The 24,853-nt window shown below is 59.3% G+C and overlaps 1 protein-coding gene across 1 annotated transcript; it reads right to left on the bottom strand.

Annotated features, from left to right (window-relative positions):
• Nucleotides 1–929: 929 nt before the first annotated feature.
• Nucleotides 930–13,099, bottom strand: PPP1R9B (protein phosphatase 1 regulatory subunit 9B). The gene is made up of 10 exons (XM_056126749.1): nt 11,536–13,099; nt 7,866–7,998; nt 6,847–6,967; nt 5,607–5,711; nt 4,777–4,912; nt 4,184–4,336; nt 4,053–4,106; nt 2,456–2,685; nt 2,136–2,232; nt 930–2,037 (listed from the first exon to the last, which is right to left on the bottom strand). The coding sequence occupies exons 1-10, from the start codon at nt 12,994–12,996 to the stop codon at nt 1,984–1,986; spliced, it is 2,544 nt and encodes an 847-aa protein (XP_055982724.1). The 5' UTR covers nt 12,997–13,099; the 3' UTR covers nt 930–1,983.
• Between the last annotated feature and the right edge of the window lie 11,754 nt (nt 13,100–24,853).

Raw genomic sequence — 24,853 nt, 5'->3', positions numbered from 1 at the left:
GAACTGGCCCTGGGCTTGGACCCCCGCGTCTGCAGTCCCAGAGCAGAGGCATCCGAGCTGACAGCGGCCGGCGTGAGCAAGCTGACTGGCCACACAGCAGATCCCCACCCCACCCCCCTTGAATCTGGGAACAAAACAGCCCTTACTCCTTCCCGGCCATAGCCATGTCCCTCACAGGCTGGGATTGGAGGCCTTCGCAGGGAAGGGACTTGGGGGCTCCAACCCTTACCATTTTTAACTCTGCCTCTGATTTCCATCAGAAGGCTTGTTAGAAAGATGCAGTCAGGGGCCGGAAAGACGGTGCAGCAGGTAAGGGGCTCGCCTTGCTCGCGGGTGATCGATGCAGTTCCTAGCATCCCATATTGTCTTGTGTGCACCACCAGGAATGACAACAGAGCACAGAGCCGGGGCTAACCCCAAAGCCTGATCGACAGGCGTCGCCCAAATTCCATTTAAAAAAAAAGCAAGCCAGAATTCTCTCGTAAGCCCCGCCAGTTAACGCACAGGTACCGAGAGGAGGGACAGAGGCGGCACGCTCCCCGGCGCGTCAAGAAACCAGGCGCAAGGCTCTGGGGGCGGCTTTTATGGGGACAACCTGACAGAGGGCATGGTCCGTACAAAACCGGGAACAATACATACATATATATAGTATATACAGAGACGCGGCCCCGCGGAGGCGGCCGGGCGGGCGCCCCGGCGCAGGCCGGAAGCGCCCCGCGGCCCCGCCCCCTCCGTCCGCCGGGGCGCAGGAGGTGAAGTGCGCGCGCCCCGCGCCCGCGCTTCCAGCGGTGGGGCACGTCGGGACTGGAAGGGGTGCGGTGGGGGCAGAAATACTGATCCATGGCCGGGTCTATTTACAGGGGGGGTGGGGGTTGAAGCCTAAACGGACGGGACCTGGGGAGGAGGGGGGGACGGGAGAGGAAGGTCTGTTTTTAAAAAATGAACCCAAACCAAGACGGTGCAGGGGCGAGGAGAGGAGGGTCGCGGAGAGGAGTCAGAAGGGGGAGGGGACCTGGGGCGGGGTCACACCTCCCTTGGTCCAAGCCCCAATTTGGGGTTCAAGTGGGGAAACGGAATCGATTTCACTAGAAAGCAGGCTGCAGCAGGGCGGCCCTGGTCTCCAAAAAGATGAGAACTAGTAAAATTTTTGCCCTCCAGTCAAAACACGGGAAAAGAGTGGCAGGGGTGGGGTGCGGCTGGGTCATGGTGTTAGTACAAGGCTTCCAGGTGTGGCCCCGCAGGGCAGGGCGGCCCCCCTGTGATGGAGACCAGCCTGAGCTGACCCCCTCTCCTCCCTGGCGTTCACAGGCTCGACCAGGGACCCTGGGCCCCAGAGAGGCCGCAGAAGTTTCAGGAGGAGGTTATGGCTATTTGGCACCTGGGAGAGGGGAGGCACAAGGAGAAAACTGAGGACTGCTGCCCCGGGAAAGGAGAAGTGGGGGACCAGGTGTCCTGGAGGCCCCGCCCCCTTTCCTACTCTCACTCCCCTTTTCCTGAAGGATACAAGAGTGTCAGTGCAGGGCCTGGCTCTGGGGGGGACGCTCCCTCCAGCAGGAGGGTGGGAATGAACACACAGCACAGGGAAGGGGGCAGGGAAAGGGCCCAGAAGGGGGCGTCTCCAGTCCAGAGGCCCAGGGGCAGGAGCAGCGTCCAGGCGGTGAGATGCTGGAAGAGTGCCCGGCCCCCTCCAGTCCAGAGTCGAAGGCTGGAGGCTGGCAAGTCTGGCAGTTTGGTCTGCGGGTCCTTGTGTCCATCCACCATCCAGGCCAGCCCTCGGCAGCCTGCCCGGAAGCGGAGCTTTCCGAGCAGTCGCCCGCTTGAAGGGGCCTGTGCTAGGCCTGCTGGTCCCTGAAGCTGGGGGGCGGGGGAGGGGGTGTCGGGGCACCTGTCCCCAGGCTGGCAGGGGTGGGGTGGGGTGTTGAGGACAGGGGAGGGAGGACAGAGGGAGGGAACTCCTGATGTCCAGTCTAGGAGTGCTTCCTGTTAAGTGGAATTGGAATTCCGCAACGTTTGCAGGCTTCCTTCCAGTTCTGAGATCTGGAAAACGAGGAGGAGAGGGAGTGAGGCTTCCCGGGGACCTTTTCTCCCTTCAGAACCCGGATGGGGTGCCGGCTGGAAGCTGCCACCAGGCCTACCTTGTCCAGGAGCTTGTCCATCTCCTCCTTCCTTGCCAGCTCCGACTCCTCCAGCACCCGGCGCTGGGCCGTCTCCTTTTTCAGGAACTCAATCTCCCTGGGGACCCGGGGAGAAGGCGACAGAGAGCAGTGAGGGGGAGTGGTGCTCTAGCAGGGGTCCTCAGCCCGGCCCCCCAGCCCGGATCGCTCCACCCCTTCTCCTCTCCCTGTGCTCCAGAGGCTTCCCTGGGCCTCCTGGAGCTGCTGTGCTGCCTCTGATGCCCATCTAGTCCAGGTCAGTGGGGGTGAGGAGGCGCCCGCCGTAGTCCTGGGCCACGTACTTCTGCTGGTAGTCCTTGATGAGGCGCTTGGCTTTACTGTACTTGCGCTCCAGGGCCTGGTACTGGGCCTGCGTCTCCCGCAGGTGCTCGTCCACAGCCTGGCACAGGCTCTGGGCCTCGCCCCAGTAGCCCTCCAGCTTCTCCATGCGCTCCTTGTTCTCCTCCACGCTCTGCTCCAGCTGCGCCTTCTCTACCCGCCACCGGCCCTTTTCCTGCTCAAGGCTCTGCAGCTGAGAGAGGAAGGAGCACCACTGGGTTGGAGGGAGGCAGAGGGGAGCCCAGGAGCACCCCCATCCATCCTGGCACCGACCAGTCCCGGGTGCAGACCTGGAGCCCACCCACTCGCAACGGCTGAGCCTGAGAACCGAAACCCAGAGAGGGAAGGGGTGGGCCTCAGCTCCCAGGTGAGTGGGACCACACTCCAGAGATGCAGAAGGCCTGGGCTAGGTCCTGACCAGCCTGGCAGCTTACAGGAGGCAGGGGCTGCATTTGGCCTCTGCACTGCCATCTGCAGGACAGGCACACTGTGTCTGAGCCAGGCCTGAGGGCTGCAGTGGGCTGGCAAAAGGAAGGAGCAGAGCGAGGGGCCCCTCTGCAGCTCTGCTTCTCAGGCCTGACCTTCCTGCGAGGCCCCATGAGGCCCAAGGACACCGCAGCCACCCTGGCATTCCGGCTCTGCCTCTCCCTTACACAGTCCGGGGGTGTCTCCCCCGCCCCCCGCCATGAAGACTCTGCCTTCTGCCTGGGACCTGCATGGTGCTCTCAGGTGAACCTACACTCCTGAGGGCGCCCAGATACCCTCTGTGGCCCCACCTCTCCCTGCCACCTGGGCAGCCTTGGGTCAGACACGGCCTGTGTCTGACAGACTTGGCATCAGAGGCCCGTGAGCATGTGTGCCTGGAGCGGGCTGGCACCCAGAGTACGTGTAGGCGTCTGTGGAGGGTATGTGTGTGATTCTGATAGTGCATGTGTGTGCCACCATCTGGCAGCGCCGGCACCTCGCCTGTCCTGGGACTCTCCTGCGCCGTGACGCTGTCTGAGCATCTCGTAGCTATGGGGTGAGTAGCGGGAGCTCTGCAAACCCGGGCCTGCGTGAGGCAGGGCTGCTGGGCTCCAGGTGTGGGGTGAACAGGTGTGTGGGTGCCTGAGGCTATGTTCCTGCCAGCATGTGTGTGTGTACACGTGGGTGTGTACCTGTGCATACACATGGGTATGTGTACCTGTGTACACACGTACATGCATGCATTCACACATGCTCTGCCTTGATCTCTGGGCCCAGATGAAGTGGGTTTGTGGACAGTGTGGACCTGGGTTTCACAGTTGACACTCAGTTCTCTGCACACACAGAGCGGGCACTGGGCGGGCTGGAGTCTATGTGGTGGATTTGCTTCCGGGCAGCCCTTGGTGCCACTGTCACTGAGGCACATGTGAGGAGTTTATGGGTGGACACTGGGCACAGAGCAGGAAGCTTTTCTGAGCACCCTACTGCCCACCTCGGCCGAGCTGCCGGGCACGGAGGTGGCGGACACATGCCTCTGTGAGTGTGTGAGACTGAGGGAGGCGCCCGCAGACCCCGTGCCCACCCAGGCAGCCTCACCTTTCTCTTCAGCTGCTGGATCTCTGCCTCCGTCACGGCGTGCTTGATCTGGAGCTGTTGGGGGAGAGCAGGGGCATCAGCTCTGCTGGGCTGGCCGCGGCCACTGCCCGCCCCTGGCCCCCGCATCCCACCTCCTTGAACTTGTGCACCAGCTTCTCTGGCTCCATGTCCACCGGGGACAGGGCGTCCTCGTTCTCTGCCAGCTCAAACACCTCGATGGCCATCTCGCCTCCGGGAAAGGTGGGGCTCAACTCCTCGTCCTCATCGGTGGCATACTCTCCTGTCTGCAGAGGGAGAGGGGCAACAGGGGCCAGCACCCCCCTCTCCCTCAGCTCTCACAGCAGTGGGGTCACCCTGGGGCCTCCCTCAGACCGGCCCCCTGCATGCACAGGCACTCATGAGGACCTCCTCCAAACAGACTGGCCGTTTGTGGCCCTCACACTCTGGGTCTTGGGATCTGGGCTGCTCCCTCAACCCGGGTCCTCTGAAGGGAGTTTTGATTGGGTTTCCGCTTAGTGGGGCCCAGAGGGAACGGACATCTCCTTGCAGGGCCAGGAAGGCTTAAAGCAAAGTGTCCCTTCTGTCAGACTAGTGGTCCTTTGCGGGAAGGGTCTGCATGCCCTCCCTCAGTTTGGGGTATCTCCAGGAGGGCGCCCTAGACTGGGGGTGCTTTGTGTGGCCACCAGGGGGCGGTGGCGCTGGCCGCAAGGCTGGGAGTCCTTACCTCCTCGTCATCCTCCCCATACTGGGCATACCGCTGCTCCATCATCTCCCGCTGCCATCGCTCCTGCTCCAGAGTCTGCTGAATTAGCTGGGCCACCTCACTCTGCTCGCCTGGCCGTTCTCTGCCAATCATGAACCTGTAGGGGCACCAGTGTTACCTCGGGCAGGATCCCACCATGCCTCTTCAGGGCCGACCCTGTCCCAACCAGGCCCTCCCAAGGGAGGTGAATGAGAGGGCTGGGTCCCGAGGCCACCGAGTTAATAATGCACGGAGGAAGACGGGCCCTTACTGGGTTTCCTTCCCCAGAGAGCCCAAGGGCCACTGGCCAGTTCTGAGGACAGGCAGCCAAGACTGGGTCTGGGAGCTGCCAGGCTTTTCCCAGGGACTGGAGGGGCCAGGCTGTGGAGGTGTGTCTGGAGGGCACCCCAAGGCCCCGAGTGTCAGGAAGGGGCGGGATGATGGCCACTGGAGACAGGATGCAGAGGAAGCAGGGGGACTTCCAGGCCCCAGTCCTGCTCTCCATGGCCACCCACATCCTGTTTCTCTCCGCCACCCTCCCCTGGGGTCAGGGAGTGGTCCCCAAAAGCCACAGGAGCAATGGACACAGGGCTTCTAAGTAGCCCCTTTCTGAGTCCCCTGGACCACTAGCTGGCAAGGAAGGAGGGAGGAGGTGCCCAGTGGGGACCCCAATCTGATGGCATTTTCCTCTCCTGCTGGTTCTCTGGCAACAGAAACCAGAGGGCTGTTTGGAGGTGCCGTGGATGGTGGGCGTTGACCAGCCTCCTGCCCGTGGAGCGCCCCCCCCGCCCCCCGTGGCGCTTTGTCCTCACCGCACGCGGCCCTTGGTGTTCCGGAGCACGGAGGCCGCGAAGCTCTGTGTCACTCCCACCAGACTTGTCCCATCCACTTCTACCAGGAGGTCATTCACCTGGATCCTGGGGGAATGACACAGGGTGAGGGACGGCCCCAGGAAGCACAGGGACCTGGACCTGGTCTGGCTGTGAAAGGAGCGAGTTTGGGGAGCAGGGAGCCCCTGCAGCACGCGGCCAGGAGCCGGTACAGGCTGCCCCTGCCAACAGCACTCGATCCCCACCCCTCACCTACAGCAGCATGGCAGCCCACGGTTCCACCCACACCCCCCATCCTTACACTGCTGCTCAGACCCACCCCCGGATGCCTGGGACCCAAGTATGCCACTCTCAGGACACACCAGGGGTGCCGCACCCTGATAAACCGCTCTGGTGGCTCCTCACAGGGTGGGGGGCCCTGGACACCTGAGGGTCCTCGTCCCTCCCTCAACTCAGGCCTCCCTTAAGGCTCCCATGGGGAAGCGACCATGTTACCCCTGGGAACAGCCTGCCCCAAGTGTCACACATGGGCCCCGGCTAGGGGACACACATTCGAACGTGCTCACATACTCCCACAGGGAGTACAACCTCCTGTCCCCTGCCCCGTCCCCACACCATCTGTCCACCACTGAGCCTCCGAATGAGGCCACCCACCTCTAGCAGCTTTTTGGGTTTCTGTCTTTTGGGCCATACCTGGAGATGCTGGGGATGAAACCCAGGTCCCCACAGGCAAAACGTGTGCTCTAGCCCTGCCTCTTGGCCCCCAGTCACCCAGCCCTCACAGGGACACCGCTCACCTATTACACAAAGGGATCTGAGATTAGATATAAAAGCCCTGCTCACAATAATCCTGGTGTGGCCCCAAAGTCCTCCCACTGCAACACACACACATACCCGACCTCCACACACACCTACATACAGATTTCATATACACATACCAAAGCCTACATGCACACACACCAACACACCAGCCTTCATCACACACCACAGCCTTCATACACACACACACACAGACACACACACACACACACACACACACACAGTCTGCCAGCTTCCTCCAGGTGGTTCATCAGGAGGGTGAACTCCTGAGGGCACCGGGCCTCTGCCATGATCACTGCAGCAGCCCCAGGTCTACACCAGCACCTGGCACCGGTATGTTTCCCAAACATTTTCACCTACCCCAGGGTAGGGCCTCCCACCCAGAGATGCCAGAGGATCTCACCTGCCATCGCGGTGGGCAGCGCCTCCTTCAGTCACGGTCTTCACGAAGATGCCCAGCTTCTCGAGGCCCATGTCTGCCCCCGCACCCATGCCGATGATGCTGATGCCCAGGCCCTCCGAGTCTGTGGGCAGAGGGCGGGCATGCAGAAAGCAGGGACGGGGCAGGGCAGGGTCCCCACCCTCACCCAAGGCAGCCCCCAGCTCAGGAGATGTCTTCGCGGACAGGCAGGGGTTCTACCCACACCCTCTTGGCCAAGCCAACCAGATTTTAGGGCCCCTTCCTCTCTGCCTGAGGCCCAGAGTGTAGGTCCCTCCTGCCTTTTCCCTCACCCCAGCTGTCCCCACCACTTGCAAGGAGGGGGGCTCTTTGCCCACAGCCAGAATCTGCCCAGCACCTCAGCCATGTGCGGCCACCCTTGGGGTCACCTGGATTCCTCCCTTCCCGTCTAAGCCCAACCACCACACCCTGCCTGTTCTGTCCCCCAGGGGCCTTTCCTGTGCTGCCCGAGTCTGGGAGTCTCCCCCCTCCCCCATCATGGCCTGCTTTTGGGGGTCTTTCTAGAACACCTTTCCAGACCTCACCGTGGCTCCCATCCACTTTAGGAAAGCAAACAGCCTTCCTGGGGAACACGAGACGTGGGAAGCAGGCTGGGCCCCTCACCGTCTGAATCCAGTCACGCCTCTCTCCTTCCTCCCAGCCTGAGTTCCCCTGTTCCTCAGCAACTGACTTGGGGTAAACGCCACAGCCCCCAGCCCTGATCCCGCATAGCTGCCTCCTGCAGGGCGTCCTGAGGTGAGGGCCCTGCTGGGAAGTACTCCTGACTCTGTGCTCGGCAGTCACTCCCAGGGGTTTTGGGGGGAATCGTGGTGTCACAGCTTCTGCATGCAAGGCCCATCCCTCTCTGGCCCTGAGAAATCCTGCTTTTGCAGGCGGTGGTCTGGCCAGCACAGAGCCCAGGAGCCCTGGAGCTGCCCAACCCTGCAGGACGGCGGAGACCCCACGACCAGTCCCCCTCTTACCTTTCTCCAGCTCCACGGGGAACAGCTCCAGCCTCTCCACCCGCTTCTCCAGCTCATACTCGGCGGACGCCGCCATGGGGTCCACGTCCTCGTTGCGCCGGTCATAGTCCTCATTGGAGTAGGTGCTGAATACCTGTGGGTGCAGCCCGTTAGAGGGGTCCCAAGAGCGGGGGACCCACATTCACATACACACACAAGCACATACATATACGCACACACACTCTTGCAATGGCTGAGAGCGATGAGAACCAGCACACACACACACACACACACACACACACACACACACACACACACGATGACTAAAAGTAGAGTGACCAGCACCCACTCACAGATACACACTCATGATGGCTGAGTATAGAGGGACCATACACACACACTCATGATGGCCGAGAGCAGGGGTACCAGCACCCACACGCACAGACATATACACCCACATACACACACACACACACATATACACTCATAATGGCTGAGAGCAAAGGCACCAGCAGCCACACTCACAGACCTATACATACACACACACACACACACACACACACACAATGGCTGAGAGCAGGGGGACCAGCACCTACAAGCACAGACATATACACCCACATATACACACTCACGATGGCTGAGGGCAGGGGGCCCAGCACCCACACGCAGACATATACACCCACAGACACACACACACACACACATGATGGCTGAGAGCAGGGGGACCAGCACCCACCCCCACACACACATATACATATATACACACTTGTGGTGGCTGAGAGCAGGGAGGACCATCGCCCACACTCACACACAGTGGCTGGGAGCAGAGTAGAGCAGCATTCATACACACACACACACACACACACACACACACACACACCCAGAGGCGGTAGGCAGGGCAGACCAGCACTCATACACCCACTCGCACACACACAGAGCAGCAGAGAGCAGGCCAGAAAAGGGCAGACCAGAACCCACAATCTCACACACCACCCCAGAGCTGGGGAGCCCTTCCCACACCCCAGGTGACCCCAAAGACCACGAGCAGAAGGGGCCAACTCGCACCCTGACTCCTACACCCAGACCATTAGTGGGCACACCAGGAGAAAAGGAACAGGCCATCCTAGGGGCATCCAGCTCAGAGCCCAGGTCCCCAGCACTCAGGGAGGCACACAGCCATAGAAGAAGCAGAACAGCTAGAGTAGGAGGGGGAGTGAGACCCCAGGAGGGCTCGGAGGTGGGCAGGCTGATGGTGGAAGGGCACCCAGGAGCTCCTGTCCTGAATCTCTAGCCAAGGCTGGGGTGAGGGCCACCGCTCCTCATGGCCAGGGGCCCCAGGATTCGGCCTCATGGCCAGGCCTGGATCACTCCAGACTCTGCTCCGGTATCCCCAACCCCGGGGACACAAGGGGGCCCAGGCAGGTAAAGACCAGGGAGGCATCAGGCACGATCAGTCCACAGTGACTCTGGCTCCAGGGGACCCCGGTCAGCTCTGCCTGCTGGCCCTGCCCGCTATCTCGACCGAGTGGTCAGGAAGGCTCTGAGGAGGGTCGAGCACTGGGCCCAGACAGAGATGCCCTCAGCAGGAGGTGAGTGAGCACCACTCGGGGTCCCGGACACGTTTGTGCTTCACTGCCTGCAGTGACAGGCTGGCACCACTTGGAGCCAAACGGGGGCGAGGCTGGGTGAGGGCAGCGCTAAGAGGGGGGAGGCTGGCTGCAGGTCTGAGGCGCTGGGAGCAGGCCCACGGGCACCCTGGCCTGCATCCTGGTGCCCAGGGTTTGGTCTGGGCTTGCTCAGTGTCACCAGCTGCCCCTCCCCCCCCACCGGAAGCTTGCTCTCGGGCACAGGCGGGTGGGGGTGCTCCCAGGGTAAATCCTGAGCTGCCTCTAAACTTCACTGCCCTCAATTCCTCACACTAGAGAAAATGGCACTCAGGCCTGAAAGTTCCTTGGCCCTCGGGCAACAGCCCCCCGGGGCATGGTCACCTGGTGTGCAGTGCCAGCTCCAAGGTCACCTGCGGTGCCTGGCCAGGCCCTGGCAGACGAGTGGCACTATCCCACTACACGGCAGGGGTGCCCCGGTCTGGGGACAGGGCTGCTGACATGCACCACTGGGTTTGGCCCACTTTCCCATCCGAGTCCCTGCCTGTCACCCTCTGCTCTAGCAGATGGCATCCTCCTTTCATCAGTTTTTAGGGTGATCCGATCACCCAAACTTCTTCCGGGCATATATGCGTACATGCACGCACACACACACACATACACACACACACACACACAGAGCAGCGCACATGCTCACGCTGTGACCTCCAAAACAGCCCCACAGCTCCCCTTTTCTCAGCCCACCACACCCTACCCCCACAGGAATCCCGGCGTGAGCCCCAGACCCCTCCATGGTGCACTGCTTCATGCCTATCCTCTCAGAGGCTCTGCCCCATCCTCTGAACTCATCACAGTCTGGTCCTGTCCTCCACCAGGGCCAGAACTGGGCCACTGGAGTCAAGATGCTGGACACAGTGTCCCAGGAGAGATGGGCAGGGAGAAGGGAAAGCCCCACCGCCCCCGCTGCCCAAGAAGAGGAGGGGGAAACCCCAGGGAAGTCACCCAGCCAGGGCAGCACCCTCTGCCTGCATGGAGAGGGGTAGGGTGGAGGGAGGGTATTTACTGGGCAGCTGAGAGGAGACCTGGGGGTTCTGGGCATGAGTGTGGGGGGTCGTTATGGGAACTGCTAGCAAGTGGGAGGGGTTTGGCTGGGAAGGAGTCAGGGCTGGATTGTCCAGGCCAGGAAAGCCCCGTGGCCTGGACACCCCAATAAAGACTCCAGGACTGGCACAGCAGAGCTGGCATGACTGAGGTGCCAGTGGGGGGAGGAGAGGCAGTGGCTAGGAGTTCCTCCTGCACCTGGGATGGAACCCCGGGGACCTCATACAAGCAGGCACCTGCTCGACCCACCACTGGATCCAGCTCCTCAGGAGCTGACCCTCCCCCATGCCCCCGGGCCTCTCAGGGCACTCACCCAGAGCTGCCAGACTAGTCACCAAGAAGGGTGCAGGGGCAAATTGAGAAACCCCTCCCCACCCAAGAGCCCGTTCTTGTTCTCGAGGCCTTCTCCCAGGCCAGTGTGGCAAGGCTCCTGGGGTGACCTGGGACTTTAGTCCCTCCTGAGCAGCCATGGAGCCCCCCTGCCATGCCGGCACCCCACCTCACCCCCAGTCACATGGTCCCAGCCCGGCTCACCCTCCCTGGAGCTGCTTCCTTCTTTCACTTCTGCAAAGTAGGGGTGGGGGTGGCAGGCTGGGCTTGGGAAGGGCAGATATCCTCCACACCTTCATTCTGGGAAGTTTCCTGCCCCTCCCCCTCCCCAGCACCCACCCACCCACCCACCCACCCAAACAGACACACATACTTCCCAGGACCCTCCTGGGCCTGAAGGGTGCCCCCAGGGCTCTGGGCACCCTCCTAAGGACTCCAGCAGGCCCCTGCCCCCTCCGGAGGCCCTCCCCGCTCTGGCAAACAGCTGGAGCTCCCCCACGTCCCCTCAGGTGGTTAACTTCTGGGGAGGGGGCTGGGTGGCGGCGGCTGAGTCAGCCTGCCAGAGCCGGCTGGCTGGCGAGGCGGGGGCGGGGAGCGCACGTGGCAGGGGCGCCCCGGGGGGCGCGGGAGGTGGGGGGCGGGGGCCGCTCACTCACTTGGATGGGAGCCGTGCTGAAATGGATCTTCCGGCTCGGGGCCGGGTCCTCTTCCTCCGACAGCCCGGGGATCTCCACGCAGCTGGACTCGGGCTCGTAGGGGGCCTCCCCATCCTCGTCGTCGTCCTCGTCGTCGTCCTCCTCCAGGGCACTGCCCCCGGAGTCCTCCCCGAGCCCGCTGTAGGCGCTCACGTCCACCAGGTCCGCCTCCGAGAAGTCCTCCTTCCTGGACTCGTCCGCCTCCTCGGGGGCCACGTCCGGGGCCCGACCGTTGCCCAGCCCTCTCTCGGGCGCCGCGGCCGCCGCCTCCAGGGGGGCCGCCGGGACCTGGTGGGGCTCCTGGGGCGCCGCGGGGCTGCCGGCGGCGGCGGTTGCCAAGGCGCTGCCGTTCTCCAGGGCCGCGTGGACCGTCACCTCCGCCTGGATCACTTCCCCGGGCGCCGCCGCTGCCGCCTCGGCCTCCGACTCCCCGCTCTCCTCCACCTCCACGGGCTTGATCTTGCGCACCTCCCGGGGCTTGGGCGGGGGGCGGGCAGGGGCCACTCGGTGCTGCTGCGCGGGCTGCGGGCCCGCGGGGCCGCGCTCCTTCTCGGCGGCCGGGGCATCCCCCGACGGGGCGGGCGGCGGCGGCGGCGGCGGCGGCGGCTGGAACACCCGGGACCGCTTGCTGACCAGCTTGGAGTTGACCTGGGGCCCGCCGGCCGCCCCCCGGGGGAGGCCCGGGCCGCGGTGGAGGCCCGTGCGCGCGTCGGCCTTCTCGAAGACGGCGCTGAGCTGGCTGACGGTGGGCGACACGGCGTCGGCGTCCAGCTTGTCCAGCGCCTCGGTGCTGCCGTTGAAGCGCACCACCACGTCCAGCTTCCGGTCCTGCAGGCCGGCGCGCTCCTGCCGCAGCAGCCGCCGCGCCGCCGCCTCGCGCTCGCCGCCCGCACCCGCGCCCGCCGCACCCGCCGCCGCGGGCCCGCTGCGCTCGAACAGCTTCCGCGTCTCCTGCAGCCGCGACGGCGGGTGCGGCGGCGGCGCGGGCTGCGCCGAGGGCGCGGGCTTGGAGTCGAAGCGGCTCACGCGCTCCGACACGCTGGTGCCCAGCTTGAGCAGGGCGCTGTGGTCCACGTTCTCGTTGAGGCTGCTGGCCCGCGGCAGCGACAGGCGCACGCCGCCGCCGCGCTCGGAAGCCCGCGGGGCCTCGGGGGCACCCGCGCCCCCAGCGCCCCCAACGCCGCCGCCGCCGCCGCCCGCCTCGCCCGGCGGGCCCGCCGGCGTGCCCATCTGCAGGAACATACTTTTGATGCGGTGGACGTTGGAGCCATATTTCTTGTGGTGGGCCGCCTTGGGCGCCTCGTCGGGGGGCCCCGGCGCGTCGGGCGGCTTCAGCGCCTGGATGCCCGCCTCGTAGGCGCTGCGGTGCGGGGAGGCGCTCCGGAGGGGACCCCCGGGCCCCCGCGGCTCCGTCTTCATCATGATGGGGGGAGCCGGGTTCGCATCCCCCCGCGGCCCGCTCCCCCCGTCCACCCGGCGGCCGGCCAAGTCGGGACCACCGCCCCCTCCCCCCCAAAAAATAAGAAACCCCCCGAAAGGCCCTCCCCTGTTTTTTTTTTTTTTCAAAAAAAAGCTCCCCTTCCCAGCTGCCAAAAAACAGAATACCCCTGGCTCAAAAAATTATTTTCAATTTAAAATGGGGCTGCAAGAGGGGCCAAAAAAAAAAAAGATCGCGTGCCCTGTGCGGGTCGCCTCCCCCAACCGCGCTGCCCAGACAGCTCCCCGCTCGCCCCCTCCGGAGCTCCCCCACCCCCCAGCGGCCTGGTAACGGTCGCCCCCACCCCAACCGCGAGAGCGGCGGCCGGGCCGGTGGCGCGGCGAGCGCAGCCCGAGCAGGAGCAGCCGCGGCGGAGGCGGTGTCAGCGCGGCTGGCAGCCCCGGCGCCCCCCAGCGCGGCCGGCGGCCTTGGCGCTCGCGGGCCCCGGCACCCCGGCGCCCATGGCTGCTCGCCGAGCCCCGCCGCTCCGCCGCCGCCGCCGCCGCGCCTCCCTCCCTCCCTCCCTCCCCCCCGCGCCCCGAGCCTCGCTCTTTCTCCGGCTCTGCCCGAGCGGCGGCTGCCCGGCACCGCGCGCCTGCCCCGCTCGCCGCCGCCGCCGCCGCCGCCGCCGCCGCCGGGGGACTGGCACCTCTGGGTCCTAGAGGGATCGGATTTCCGGGGCCGGGGCCTGGGAGCCCTCCCCTTCCCCTCCGCCCCGCCGCGCCCGCGCCCGCAGCCTTCCGCTGACCCCCCCCAGCGGCCGCGGCTCGCGCTCCTCCAGGCCTCCCGGCTCAGCCTCCTTCGGCGGCTCCCGGCCCCCGGCCCCCGGCCCCGAGAAGTGGCTGGCGGGCACCGCGGACCACGGGGGTGGCCGTGCCGGCCCCGTCTCTCCGCCCCGAAAGGGACGGGGCATCACTGGGGAGGAGCGAGGGACGATGTCCTTGCAGTCCTTAGAGCCCCCGCCCCCCACCCCCCGCATCCCGCATCCACCCCCGAGGGTCGAGACCGCCACGGGCAGCCAGAGTCGCCGGGGACATTTCAGTGGGAAAACTCAGATTCCCGGGCCTCCCCCATCCCCCCACCCCAGCCCCCGACTTGGCGAAGGCGAAGTTCAGGGAGCAGGGCCCTGGCAGCTGCATTCAAGCTTCTCCTCGGAAGGCAACCCCCAAACGGTCTTGTGCTAAAGGTTAGAGGAGGAGAGATGGGGAATGGAGATGGCTCTCCCACTGCCAGGGGCCCCAAAGCTGCCTTGGGCCTTCTGCGGACTGGGGGACCCTGCCCCGTGCCTGCTCTGCCTGCAGGGGGGAAGTGGAACCCCAGTCTCCACTCCGCTCCTTAGGCTCCTAAGAATTCTGGAGCCTGGGGCCAAGTAGCAACCTCAAAGACTCTAAGCTGGGTCTCTAACCCAAAGGGTCTAGGGCCCTACAGCCTAGCAGGTAGGGAACTCGCCTTGCCTGTAGCCAACCCAGGTTCCATTCTGGCACCCCATATGGTCCCCAAAGCATGGCCAGGAGTAGTTCCTGACTGCAGAACCAGGAGTAATCCCTGAGCATCACCGGTTTGGCCCAGAAAAGGAGAAAAATATTAACAAATCAAAAATTTTTTAAAAAGAAAGGATTCAGGTCAGTGAGTGTGTGTGTGGGAGGGGGGGTGGAGTAGCAGGGGGTGACAATGACCTATACACCCCAACCTTGCACCCAGAAAACTCTTTTGAGGTGCACCCCCCCAACTCCACCTGCATGTTTTAGGGGGACTGGGACTGCCCTCAATCCCTCAGCAGGTCCTGGGGGTGAAGGTCCACGCTCCAGGATTTGACAGGTCCACATGCAGGGCCTCAGTCACGGATTCCAGAAAAAGATGAACATTGTGGACCCTAGGACCCAGTGAACAACTCAGGCACAAAGCCTCCCCCCCACTCCCAGCTGCTTCCTGCATCTCAGGCCTTCCCCAGGCCTCTGCCTCCTCCCCCTCCCTCTTCCCTTCCATCCTCTTCCTCTTCCCAGTCTCCCACACTCTACTGCTGCCCCTGGCCTAGGAGAGCTGTCAAAGGGAGTGCTCCCACCCCTCCTCTGTAGGAGTGTCTTGGCATTTGGTGGGGTATTAGCCCGTTAGCTATTGCAAAAGAACCTGAGAGATGGGGTGTGGGAAGCCGCCTGGGAACCCTGAATACTGGGGCAGGGAGGAGCCACGAGCCACAGTGGGACTGAATCCTGGAGCTGGTGATCCAGAAGCCAAGGGAGAGGGAAGATTTTGGAAACTGAACTGGAGCCGGAAATGAACCCAGACTTCAGGCTTTCTAAGGCCACTTGCTCCATGGCCTCACTGTGCTGGAAAACTTCTCCCTCCCAAGCTGTACGTTTTGCCATGGGAAAGAATGAAGATCACCTGCATCTTTCCTCTTTTCTTTCTTTTTATTTTGGAGGAGGGACCACACCTCGCGATACTCAGGAGTTACTCCTGGCTCTGCACTCAGAAATCACTCCGGCAGTGCTCAGGGACCAAACCTGTCCCTGGCATGTAAGGCAAGCATCTTACCCATTGTACTATAGGTCTGCTGCCCCATCTTCCCTCTTTTCTAATTCCTCTTAGGAGACTTCTTTCCGGAACAAGTTTTGGGACTCAGATCTGGACACAGACACACAGATTCACACACACACACACACACACACACACACAACACCCCCAATCCACTATGAATGTTGATTAGGATCAAAAAATTAAAATCTCACCTAGTTGGGGGTTGGGGCAGTGTCCTCAGAAGTTCTTGGTGGATTGGAGAAGAACGCAGGCCCCTGGGTATTGTGCCCAGAATCTCCCACACCCTTTGGTGAGTCATTTTAACTGGTCCCAGTCCAAGGGGTCTGTGCCCACGCTCCTGGCCAGGTGGGGAAGCCAGCTCCCGTGGGTGGGAGAGGAGCTGAGAGCCAGCTGTCAGGCCCAACGACCCTGGCACCCCCCTGAAACATCACCCGGAGCTGCTTGGAAGGAACTAGGATGACTGAGGTGCTGGCCTCTCGCTCTGAGAGCTCCCTGGGAGGGAAATCGCCTTAAAGTGGCTGGGAGCTTAAAGCTCTGGCTTGGATGGCTGAGGCTAGTGAGTGAGGTTATTAGTCCAGGACTATCCCCCAGCCCCGCCTCAGCCAGAAATGTCAGAAGGCGCTTTTAGTGGGACCAGGGAGACAGCTCAGAGGGCTGGAGAACATGCTTTGTATGCTGGAGCCCTGGGTTTGCTCCCTCACACCACAAAGTTCCACAAGCACCACTCGAAGTGACCCCCAAGCACTGGGCCAGGAGTTGCTCCTTTATTAGACTAACTTTTTCTCACCTCTCTCCTCCACTTTATTCCTGAGAACCCACCCATTCCCCATTCTTTTTTTTTTTTTTCCCCTTCGTCCTTGGTTGAGGTGGCCTGGCTGGCTAGCTTGCCTGGTGATCTTTGGAGTAGCTTCCTCACCTTTACCCTGGAAGAGAGAGGAGAGGGTGGTCCCCCTAGTAGAAGCAGGGTCTGGTTGCCAGAGCTCCTCCCAGCTCCTACCACTTGCTGGCTGTGTGACCTTGGACAAGTCCTGCAGCCTCTCTCTCTGGGTGCTTGGGTGGACGGCCTGGAACCCGGGAACACAGGAGAGAGGGGGCGTGGGAAGGAGCGGCTCTCTCTGAAAGGGCTTCAGAGAGCAAGAGATTATGGGCCCTGGCCCTCCTTCTGATAAAGTGCCTCCTGTGTTCCCACACTGCCCCCCAATCTGATGAGAGCCCTCTGGGACTGTTCCTGGAGGCTCTCTTAAACACCAGGTGCAACTGCAGAGATGGGTGATGAAGGCAGCGGGGTGTGGCCTGATCTGTGATAAACGCTTAGCGCCCAGGGCCTGTGCGGGCCTTGGCCACATGCCGAGGCTGGCTTCTCTTCCCAGCCTGGGGCCTTGAGACTCAGCCCTGCAGACGGCTCTTTCTGTGCCCAAGGTCCTCTGAGCAAGGCTCACCTCGGCCCTGCCCTGCGGCCCTTCTCTTTCACTCTTTTCTCTGCCCTCCTGGGCCTGGGGCTTGGCTGTGAGGAAGGCCACACATCTGGGATGTGATGCTGGAGGGGCCCAGTGAGCTCGCCTGGATGAGCCCTTCCCAGAGGGAAAGAGGAAGGCAGTGGAGAGAAGAGAGGCTAAGCCCTGAGGGAAGAGAGAGGCCAGGAGGGGGTCAAGGGATTGGTTTAGTGACACAAAGGTGCTATTTGAGATGACCTTGGGCAAGTCATTTGCCCTGAACAACTTTAGAAAGTACTGTTGGAATGTCTGAATATGTTGGCCTGAGCCCAGCATGACCCTTGGGGCCCACCACCACCTTGGGTGCAGAAGGGAGGCTCTGGAGCTGACCTTTGACCCTTGACCTTCATCAAAATCCACACCAAGCATTTTCCAGTCCCAGAGTCTCCACAGTCCTTCATCCAGAAAATAGATTTCATCCCCCAAGCCCATACTGTTCAGCAGAGTCACTGCATTCCGAAGGAACAGTGCCTGAGATAAAAGCGGAAGTTTGGGGTCACTGGTGGCACGGGTCATTAAACAAGGACACCTGTGCAAGTGTGGGGCAGGTGTGGCAGAAAAAAAAAACGAACTTTCCTCTGTGCACTTCTCCATTCAATCTTTTATTTATTTATTGCTTTTGGGTCATGCCCAGAGATGCTCAGGGGTTGCTCTTGGCTCTGCAGTCAGGAGTTACTCCTGGCAGTGCTCAGGGAACCATATGGGATGCTGGGGATTGAACCCAGATTGGCCGTGTGCAAGGCAAAGACCCTACCTACTCGAGGTACTGCTGCTCCAGCCTCGAGTTTTTGTTTGTTTGATTTTGGACTGCACCCAGCTGTACTCAGGGATGTTGGGCTGGGGGTGGGGAGACCATAAGGAATGCCCGGAATTAAACCCAGGTTAGCAGTGCCCTACCCTCTATCCTCTTTCTCCAGCTCCCCTCTCAGTTTATTTAGGACACTTTGGACTTCTCTTTTCCTGCAAGGCCAGGCAGGTGTGTGAAATGCAGGGATTCCCAGCCTGCAGCTCTTACAGTTCCTCTGGGATCTTCTGTGGAGGGAAGGTGACATCCATCCCCACAGCCCTGCAGGACTTTGCTTTTTCGCCTCTCCTACCTCAGCTGCCTCTTTGCTCCAGAAGGGAGGTGCTTGGCTGCCCCCACAGCCGGGACTCTGGCTTGCCGCTGCAGCCCTGCGGTCGGCTTCCCTTTCTTCTGGTCCACCCGCCACACTGGACCGAGCACCCCTTGGACAGCACAGACCCATCCTGGAGATTGAAGAGAGCCAGAAGCAGCCAGAGTGAATGTGTATTGGGGGGTGGGGGGTGGGGTGGGAAGGGGTGGGACGGAGGAAAGATTTCTCCAAATCATCAGTTGCTTCAAAAGAAAGCCTATATTTAGCCAGACTTAGAGGGCCTGTAAATATGTATTTTGCAATGCAGACAGCCCGAGCCGTGGGAGCTCCAGAGATATGCTGAGAGGTCAAAGAAAGAAAGAAAATAATAATAACCGGAAAGATTGGGTAAGATGTTTTGTCATCAGCAGATTCAAAGAGCTCCTTCTTACTGCCAGCTTCAAGGGCTACTAACACCCATTCCTGGGTGTCGATGTTTTCCTCGTTTTCATCTGGGCCCTGTGCAGGAGACAGGTCTAGCTCCACTTCCTCCGGCAGCCTTTGCCTCACCTGCCCTGGGTCAAGGGAGAGAGCATCCTGCCCTTGCCAGCTCTCCTCCCCTCCTGCTGCTTGCCAAGGACAGCCTGGCACAGATACAGCTTCCAAATGCCAGCGCGCTGGGCTCCCACACTCTGGCCCTTCAGCCTGAAGTAGGGGTGAGTGGAAGGGACGCACACGGTCCTTCTCCTCCCGGGAACTCTTGCTTCTAGAATGTAATAACTCTTAGCACATGTAATATCCTTAGGGTTTAAAAAGTTTAAGAACAAAACGCAGAGAATCGGCCAGAGGCAGAATGCACACAGTGCCAACATGATGTCACTTTGGCATCTCGGCCTTTCGCATAAACTAGGTAAGAAGTGAGTTGGAGCCGAAATTTCCTTTGCCTCTAGTCCCTAACCTCATGCAGTTTCCTTTGTAGCTCATAGTTTTGTAGTATTATGCTATGTTTTCTTTTCTCGGTTGGGAGCTACACCTGGCAGTGCTCGGGGGCTACTCCCTGTTCAGTGCTTGGGAGTCACTCAGGGGCCCCCATGGAGTGGGGGGGGACTGGGACCCCCTGTCAGCAAATCATGCATCTAGGGCTGGAGTGATAGACAGCGGATAGGGCACTTGCCTTGTGGACCGGGTTAGATCCCTTGCATCATGGTTCCCAGCTGGACAGGAACGATCCCTGAGGCAGGGCCAGGAGTCAGCCCTGAGCACTGCTGGGTGTGGCCCCCTCCAACCAAAACAAACAACAAAAAAAAAGAGAGAGAGAGAAAGTTTACAGCCTATGTCCCTACTATTATGCTTAATTGTAAAACATAGGTAATATAGGGGTCAGGGGTAGAGCTTGGCTTTGCATGTGTGAAGCCCTAGTCTTGACCCCTGCCCCCAAAGCCCACAGCATCTTTAAGATGGACTATTTGAACCAGTCTGACTGCAGTTCATTTGCATTACTCACATTCACCTTGTTGTGTAATAATCACCCCTAAAACTCTCTACCCATTTCCCCTGCTCCCCGTCACCCATGCCTCTCAGCTAACTGCCTGAGAACGTAACCCTTTCTCTAGGAAGTTTACATGAAGGAGACCACAGAGTTGGGGCCTCAGCAGTAATACAGCGGGGAGGGCGCTTGCCTGGCACGTGGCCGATCTGAGTTTGATCCCCAGTACCTCCAATGGTCCTCCAAGCCTGCTGGGAGTGATCCCCGAGTCCAGAGTCAGGAGTAAGCCCTGGGTACTACACTCACTTATCTCACTCAGCATAACTCCCACAAGGTACAACCCTGTTGGATTGGCTTTAGACTTCCTGACTTCTCTCCCCCCCCACCTTTTTTTTTCATTTCTTTTATTTGGTTTGTTTTTGGGCCACACCCGGCAGTGCTCAGGGTTTACTCTTGGCTTTGTGGTCAGGGATTGACTCCTGGTAGGGCTCAGGGGACCACATGGTTTTTCTCCGGGGATTGAACCCAGGTCAGCTGTGGGTAAGGCAAGCACCCTCCCTGCTGTACTATCGCTCTGGCCCAGACTTTCCTTCCCTTTATCCCTGCTTTAAATGAATCGAGCCCATCATTTCCTATTTCCCTCCATACTTAAAGGAACATCTTGAAATACTTTCTGCGTTAGAATGTATACCAGGACGATCACTCTGTGTATATCATTTGGTGGCTTTTTCCTCTCTTGACATGTTCTCCCCCCATCCCCCCCGGGGAACCACACTATACAGATGGCTTTGGTTCTCTCTTTGAGTGTGTTTACTATTCCATCCTGTGAATAAGCCACAATTTATCAGTTCTGCTGCTGATAGGCATTGAGTTGTTTCTCTGTTTTGCTTTATAAAGGAGGCCACACTGATCCCTCATTGAACTTGCCTGGACCAACCTTTAGCACCTATGAATCAATGAAAGAGGAGGAGGAAACGGAGGAGGAAGAGGAGGAGGAGGAGGAGGAGGAGGAGGAGGAGGAGGAGGAGGAGGAGGAGGGGGGAGGGGGGAGGGGGAGGGAAAGGAGGGGAGGAGGGGGAGGAGGAGGAGGAGGAGGAGGGGGAGGAGGGGAGGAGGAGGAGGAGGAGAGACAGTCCCAATATTCTCTCCTCAGCACAGACTCCCTCCCTCAGCATTTGTAGGAGATATCCTGTTTGACCACATCCTTGCCAACATCTGCTTTTGTTTGACTATATTATTGCCAATCTGAGGGGTGTGAAGTGGTATCTCATTTGAATCTGCATTCTCTACCTATGAGCTCACACAGCTTATCATGCTCCTTGGCCATCTGGGTGAATCACCCTTGCTACCTACCGCAGCCTTTGACAAGAAAGCCAGCCAGAGATTTCAGACAAAAAAGGGACATTTCATTATCCCCTATGATGAGGTGTCCAAAAGGCAGAATTCAGAAGCTCTACTCTGACATCAGGACCAGCTTCTCCCCATCTTTCCACCACAGCCCCCTATGCTGTTGTTCATCTCTTTGACCTGCATCCAAGCTACCGGCCTCTGCTCTGGGTGTGGACAGCTATGGCCAGAGGCAGGAGAAAGTGATGCTGGGCGGAGAGAAGCCAGCGTTTAGGGTCTCTCTCCGCGCTGATCCTGGTTTCATATCCTGCACCTCGTAGGCTCCCTGAGCACTGCAAACAAAAGAAACTAGTGAGGCCTTCTTAGTGTCTCTTTCCTAAAGCTCTTGAAGGAAGGGCCAGAGCAAAAGTACAGCGGGTAGAGTTTGCTTCACGTGAGGCTGACCGGGGTTCAATCTCCGGCATCCCATACGATCCCCTGAGCTGTCAGGAGTGAACCCTGAGCACAGAACTAGTTGTAAGCCCTGAGCACTGAGGGGCTTAAACAAGACAAAAGCAATAATAAGAATAATCTCCCAAACAAAAGCAATATTAATTTAAAAAAAAAAGTCCTTGAAGGAGAGCTCTCTTCCCTTTGGGATGGTCCTGACTCATACGTGTGTTCCCTAAGCCAATCATCAGCCAAAGGGAATGAGCTTTGCTACTCAGGAGACCAATCACCTGATGGAGCTGGGGAAGGCTTTGAGGGAGGCTGGGATTCTAATTAGCAAGGAAGAGGAGGAAGAAAGCCATGTGCGGTGGCACCTCAAAGGTCTGTGGGCACTTTTCAAACAGCCTGATCACAAACCTTTAGTGTTATGGGCTGCCAACTTCATCACTCCAGATGTTTCTGGTCTTTCAAATTTGTTTATAATGTATTTTTGCAGTGGGCTCTCTCTTTCTTTCTTTCTTTCTCTTTTTTCTTTTGCCCATATTTTGAAGATCAAAACTCTTTGTGCCTCTTCTGAGAAATGTTTTCCTCCCTTGAGATCTCCTACATTTTCTAATTATTTTAAAGTTTGGTTTCCCACTTTCAGGTCTTTAATCCATCTGGAATTAATATTTATGGATGGTGTGAGGATTTTTCTTATGAAAAGCCAATTGTCATCCCCCTTTTTTATTGAGCAGACCATTCTCTCTCACTAAGTTCAATGCCTCTGCCATCATCCATCAAAAGCCCACATCCGCTTGGACCCGTTTCTGGGTACTCTGTTCTATTGATCGCTTTGTCTAGTCCGGCACCAATACCACATTATTTTAATTAGTATCACTTTCGAATAAGCTTCAGTATCTGGTAAGGGCTCATTTGTTTACAGAAGTGTCAGTCTCACCTCAGTCCTTTGCTTTTCCTTGTGAATTTTAGAACCTAGCTGCTCGGCTCTCTGAAAAAAAAATCCCATGGTATGCTTATTGGATCCACATTGAATCGATAGAATATATGGAGAGGACTGTCTTCATGCTGTTGAAGCCTCTCGTGCCTAACTTTAATACATCTCTAGTCCTGAGTGGCCCATAGTTTTTGGTGTTTTTGGTGGTTTTTTTTTTTTTTGGCTTTTTTGGGTCAGTCACATCCGGCAATGTTCAGGGGTAACTCCTACCTCTGCACTCAGGAATTACTCCTGGCAGTGCTCAGGGGATGATATGAGATGCCAGGAATCGAACCTGGGTCAGCTGCATGCAAGGCAAATGCCCTTCCTGCTGTACTATCGCTCCAGCCCCAGCATATAGTTTTTATAGGTTTATAGTGATAGCACAATGGTAGGGCGTTTTGCCTTGCGCACAGCCAGCCCGTCCAAGCTGGGTTTGATTCCTCCACCACTCTCGGAGAGCCGGGCAAGCTACTGAGAGTATCTTGCCCGCATGGCAAAGCCTGGCAAGCTACCTGTGACGCATTCGATATGCCAAACACAGTAACAAGTCTCACGATGGAGACGTTACTGGTCCCACTTGAGCAAATCGATGAACAACGGGAGGACAGTGCAGTGCAGTGCAGTTTCTTTTACCATCTTTAAGTATGTTCTGTAGGTTTTGTTTCCTGGATTCTGTACAATTTTAATTTTATTGATTTTCTTTTTAGAAAAGATTATTAGTTTCTACTAAATTATTGCTACTGTAGCAATAACACTGCCAAGTTTTATATTTTATTTGGTGGATGTCAATTATGGTCTAGCAACCTTGATTTCTTAATAACTCTTACAGGCCCATAGAAATTCGATTTTCTATGTAAGTAATGACTATGGGCAAAAGTCAAGAGATGTTTTCTTTTGGGGGCCACGGCCAATAGTGCTCATTTCGGGCTCTGTGATTGTCTTCAGGGATGGGATGCAGTCGGGGGACCAAATGCAGTGTGGAGCACGAAACCAAGCTTGGACACGTGCAAGGCAGGCGCCTTATGCCTTCTGCTATCTGTCCTGCCCTGGTTTATTTTATTCTCCAAATCCTCTCACTAAATGTGTTTCTGAGGTCTGACTTCTCTCAACTCTCAGACTGGGCCTGGCCCTGGACACTTACTACCTTACACTTGTCAGTTACAAAGAAATAACCCCCTCCCCACCTAACTTTCTCCAGAGCTTTCCAGCTTCCCAGCTCTTTCAGGGAGGGGGGGCAGAGCCCTCTACCCTGCCCTGAGGCCTCATTCTGCCCAGTTTCTTGGGGCCTGGAATGGCCTTCATCATTCCTGGGCTCAAAACTGATGACTTGGAGCAGTCAGGAGGCTCAAGGAACTCTTTAAAGGAGAGTGCAGGGGCTGGAGCAACAGCACAGCGGGTAGGGCGTTTGCCTTGCACGCAGCCAACATGGCCAACACAGGTTTGATTCCCAGCATCCCATAGGGTCCCCCGAGTACCGCCAGGAGTAATTCCTGAGTGCATGGGCCTGGAGTTAATCCCTGAGCATCGCCGGGTGTGACCCAAAGAAGCCAAAAAAAAAAAAAAGGAGAGTGCAGAGGGTTTTTTTTTTTTTTGAGTGGGGGGTCACACCCAGGGATGCTCAGGGGTTACTCCTGGCTCTGCAATCACTCCTGGCAGTGTTTGGGGGGGGTGGGATGCCGGGGATAGAACCTGGGTCGGCCACGTGCAAAGCAAACACCCTCCCCGCTATACCATCGCTCCAGCCCGGAGTAGGTAGGGTTTTGGGTACACTTCGGGCCTCAGGTTTGCACCCCCAAATACTGCAGGGGGTGGGGAAGGAAATGTCCTTGGTTGTCCCGTTCAGCCGGTAGGCACAGGGGACACGTGTCCATCCAAGCCCGTGTCTCCTCCGGCTTCTCGAGCACCTCCAGTGGCCCCCGAAGGGGCGGCGGACTCGAAGGGACCCCAGGCCGAGGCGCCCCTCCGCCGTGGACCCCTCCACTGGCAGCTCGCTGCACGCCCTCGTGACGCGCGTGCCCGGAGCTGGGCGGGGCGCTCGGCTCTGTCCCGCCCCTCGCACCGCCCCAACAGTGCGCAGGCGCGGGCCGGGCCGGCGCCGGCCAACGCGCCCTCTGGTGGCGGAGGACAGATCGCACCCTTTGTTGTGGCGCTGGGGCGGGGGTGCAGAAAGATGTGGGAGGAGTCGGGGCGGCATATGAGACATTCAGATCACAATGACGAGAATCCCTTTCCTTTGTCCCCCATGCATGACAACAATAACAACAAATAGCCGATGAAGAAGAAGAGATGGGCCTTCCGAGGCCCCCGCGGCTTAGGGAGATTGGAGAGCTTGGAGAGAAAGGAGGCAGATGGGGAGATGGGGCACTGATGTCACTCATCTTTCACTCCGCAAATCTTCACGGAGCCGGGGACAAAGGACCAAAGAGATTAAACGGA

Source organism: Sorex fumeus, unplaced genomic scaffold, assembly GCF_029834395.1.
Source record: "Sorex fumeus unplaced genomic scaffold, SorFum_2.1 ptg000063l, whole genome shotgun sequence".
In the NCBI taxonomy this organism is placed as follows: Eukaryota; Metazoa; Chordata; class Mammalia; order Eulipotyphla; family Soricidae; genus Sorex; species Sorex fumeus.
The sequence above is the reverse complement of the archived record's forward strand: the minus strand, read 5'-3'. Positions and strand labels throughout refer to the sequence as shown.

Bases quoted from the DNA above. Each gene is read 5' to 3' on its own strand.
- PPP1R9B (XM_056126749.1), bottom strand. From the start codon at position 12,996: ATGATGAAGACGGAGCCGCGGGGGCCCGGGGGTCCCCTCCGGAGCGCC. The intron at 7,999-11,535 runs GTGAGTGAGCGG...CTGCACCCACAG, and splicing joins TCAGCACGGCTCCCATCCAA to GTATTCAGCACCTACTCCAA. The intron at 4,107-4,183 runs GTGGGATGCGGG...CTCCCCCAACAG, and splicing joins TGGTGCACAAGTTCAAGGAG to CTCCAGATCAAGCACGCCGT.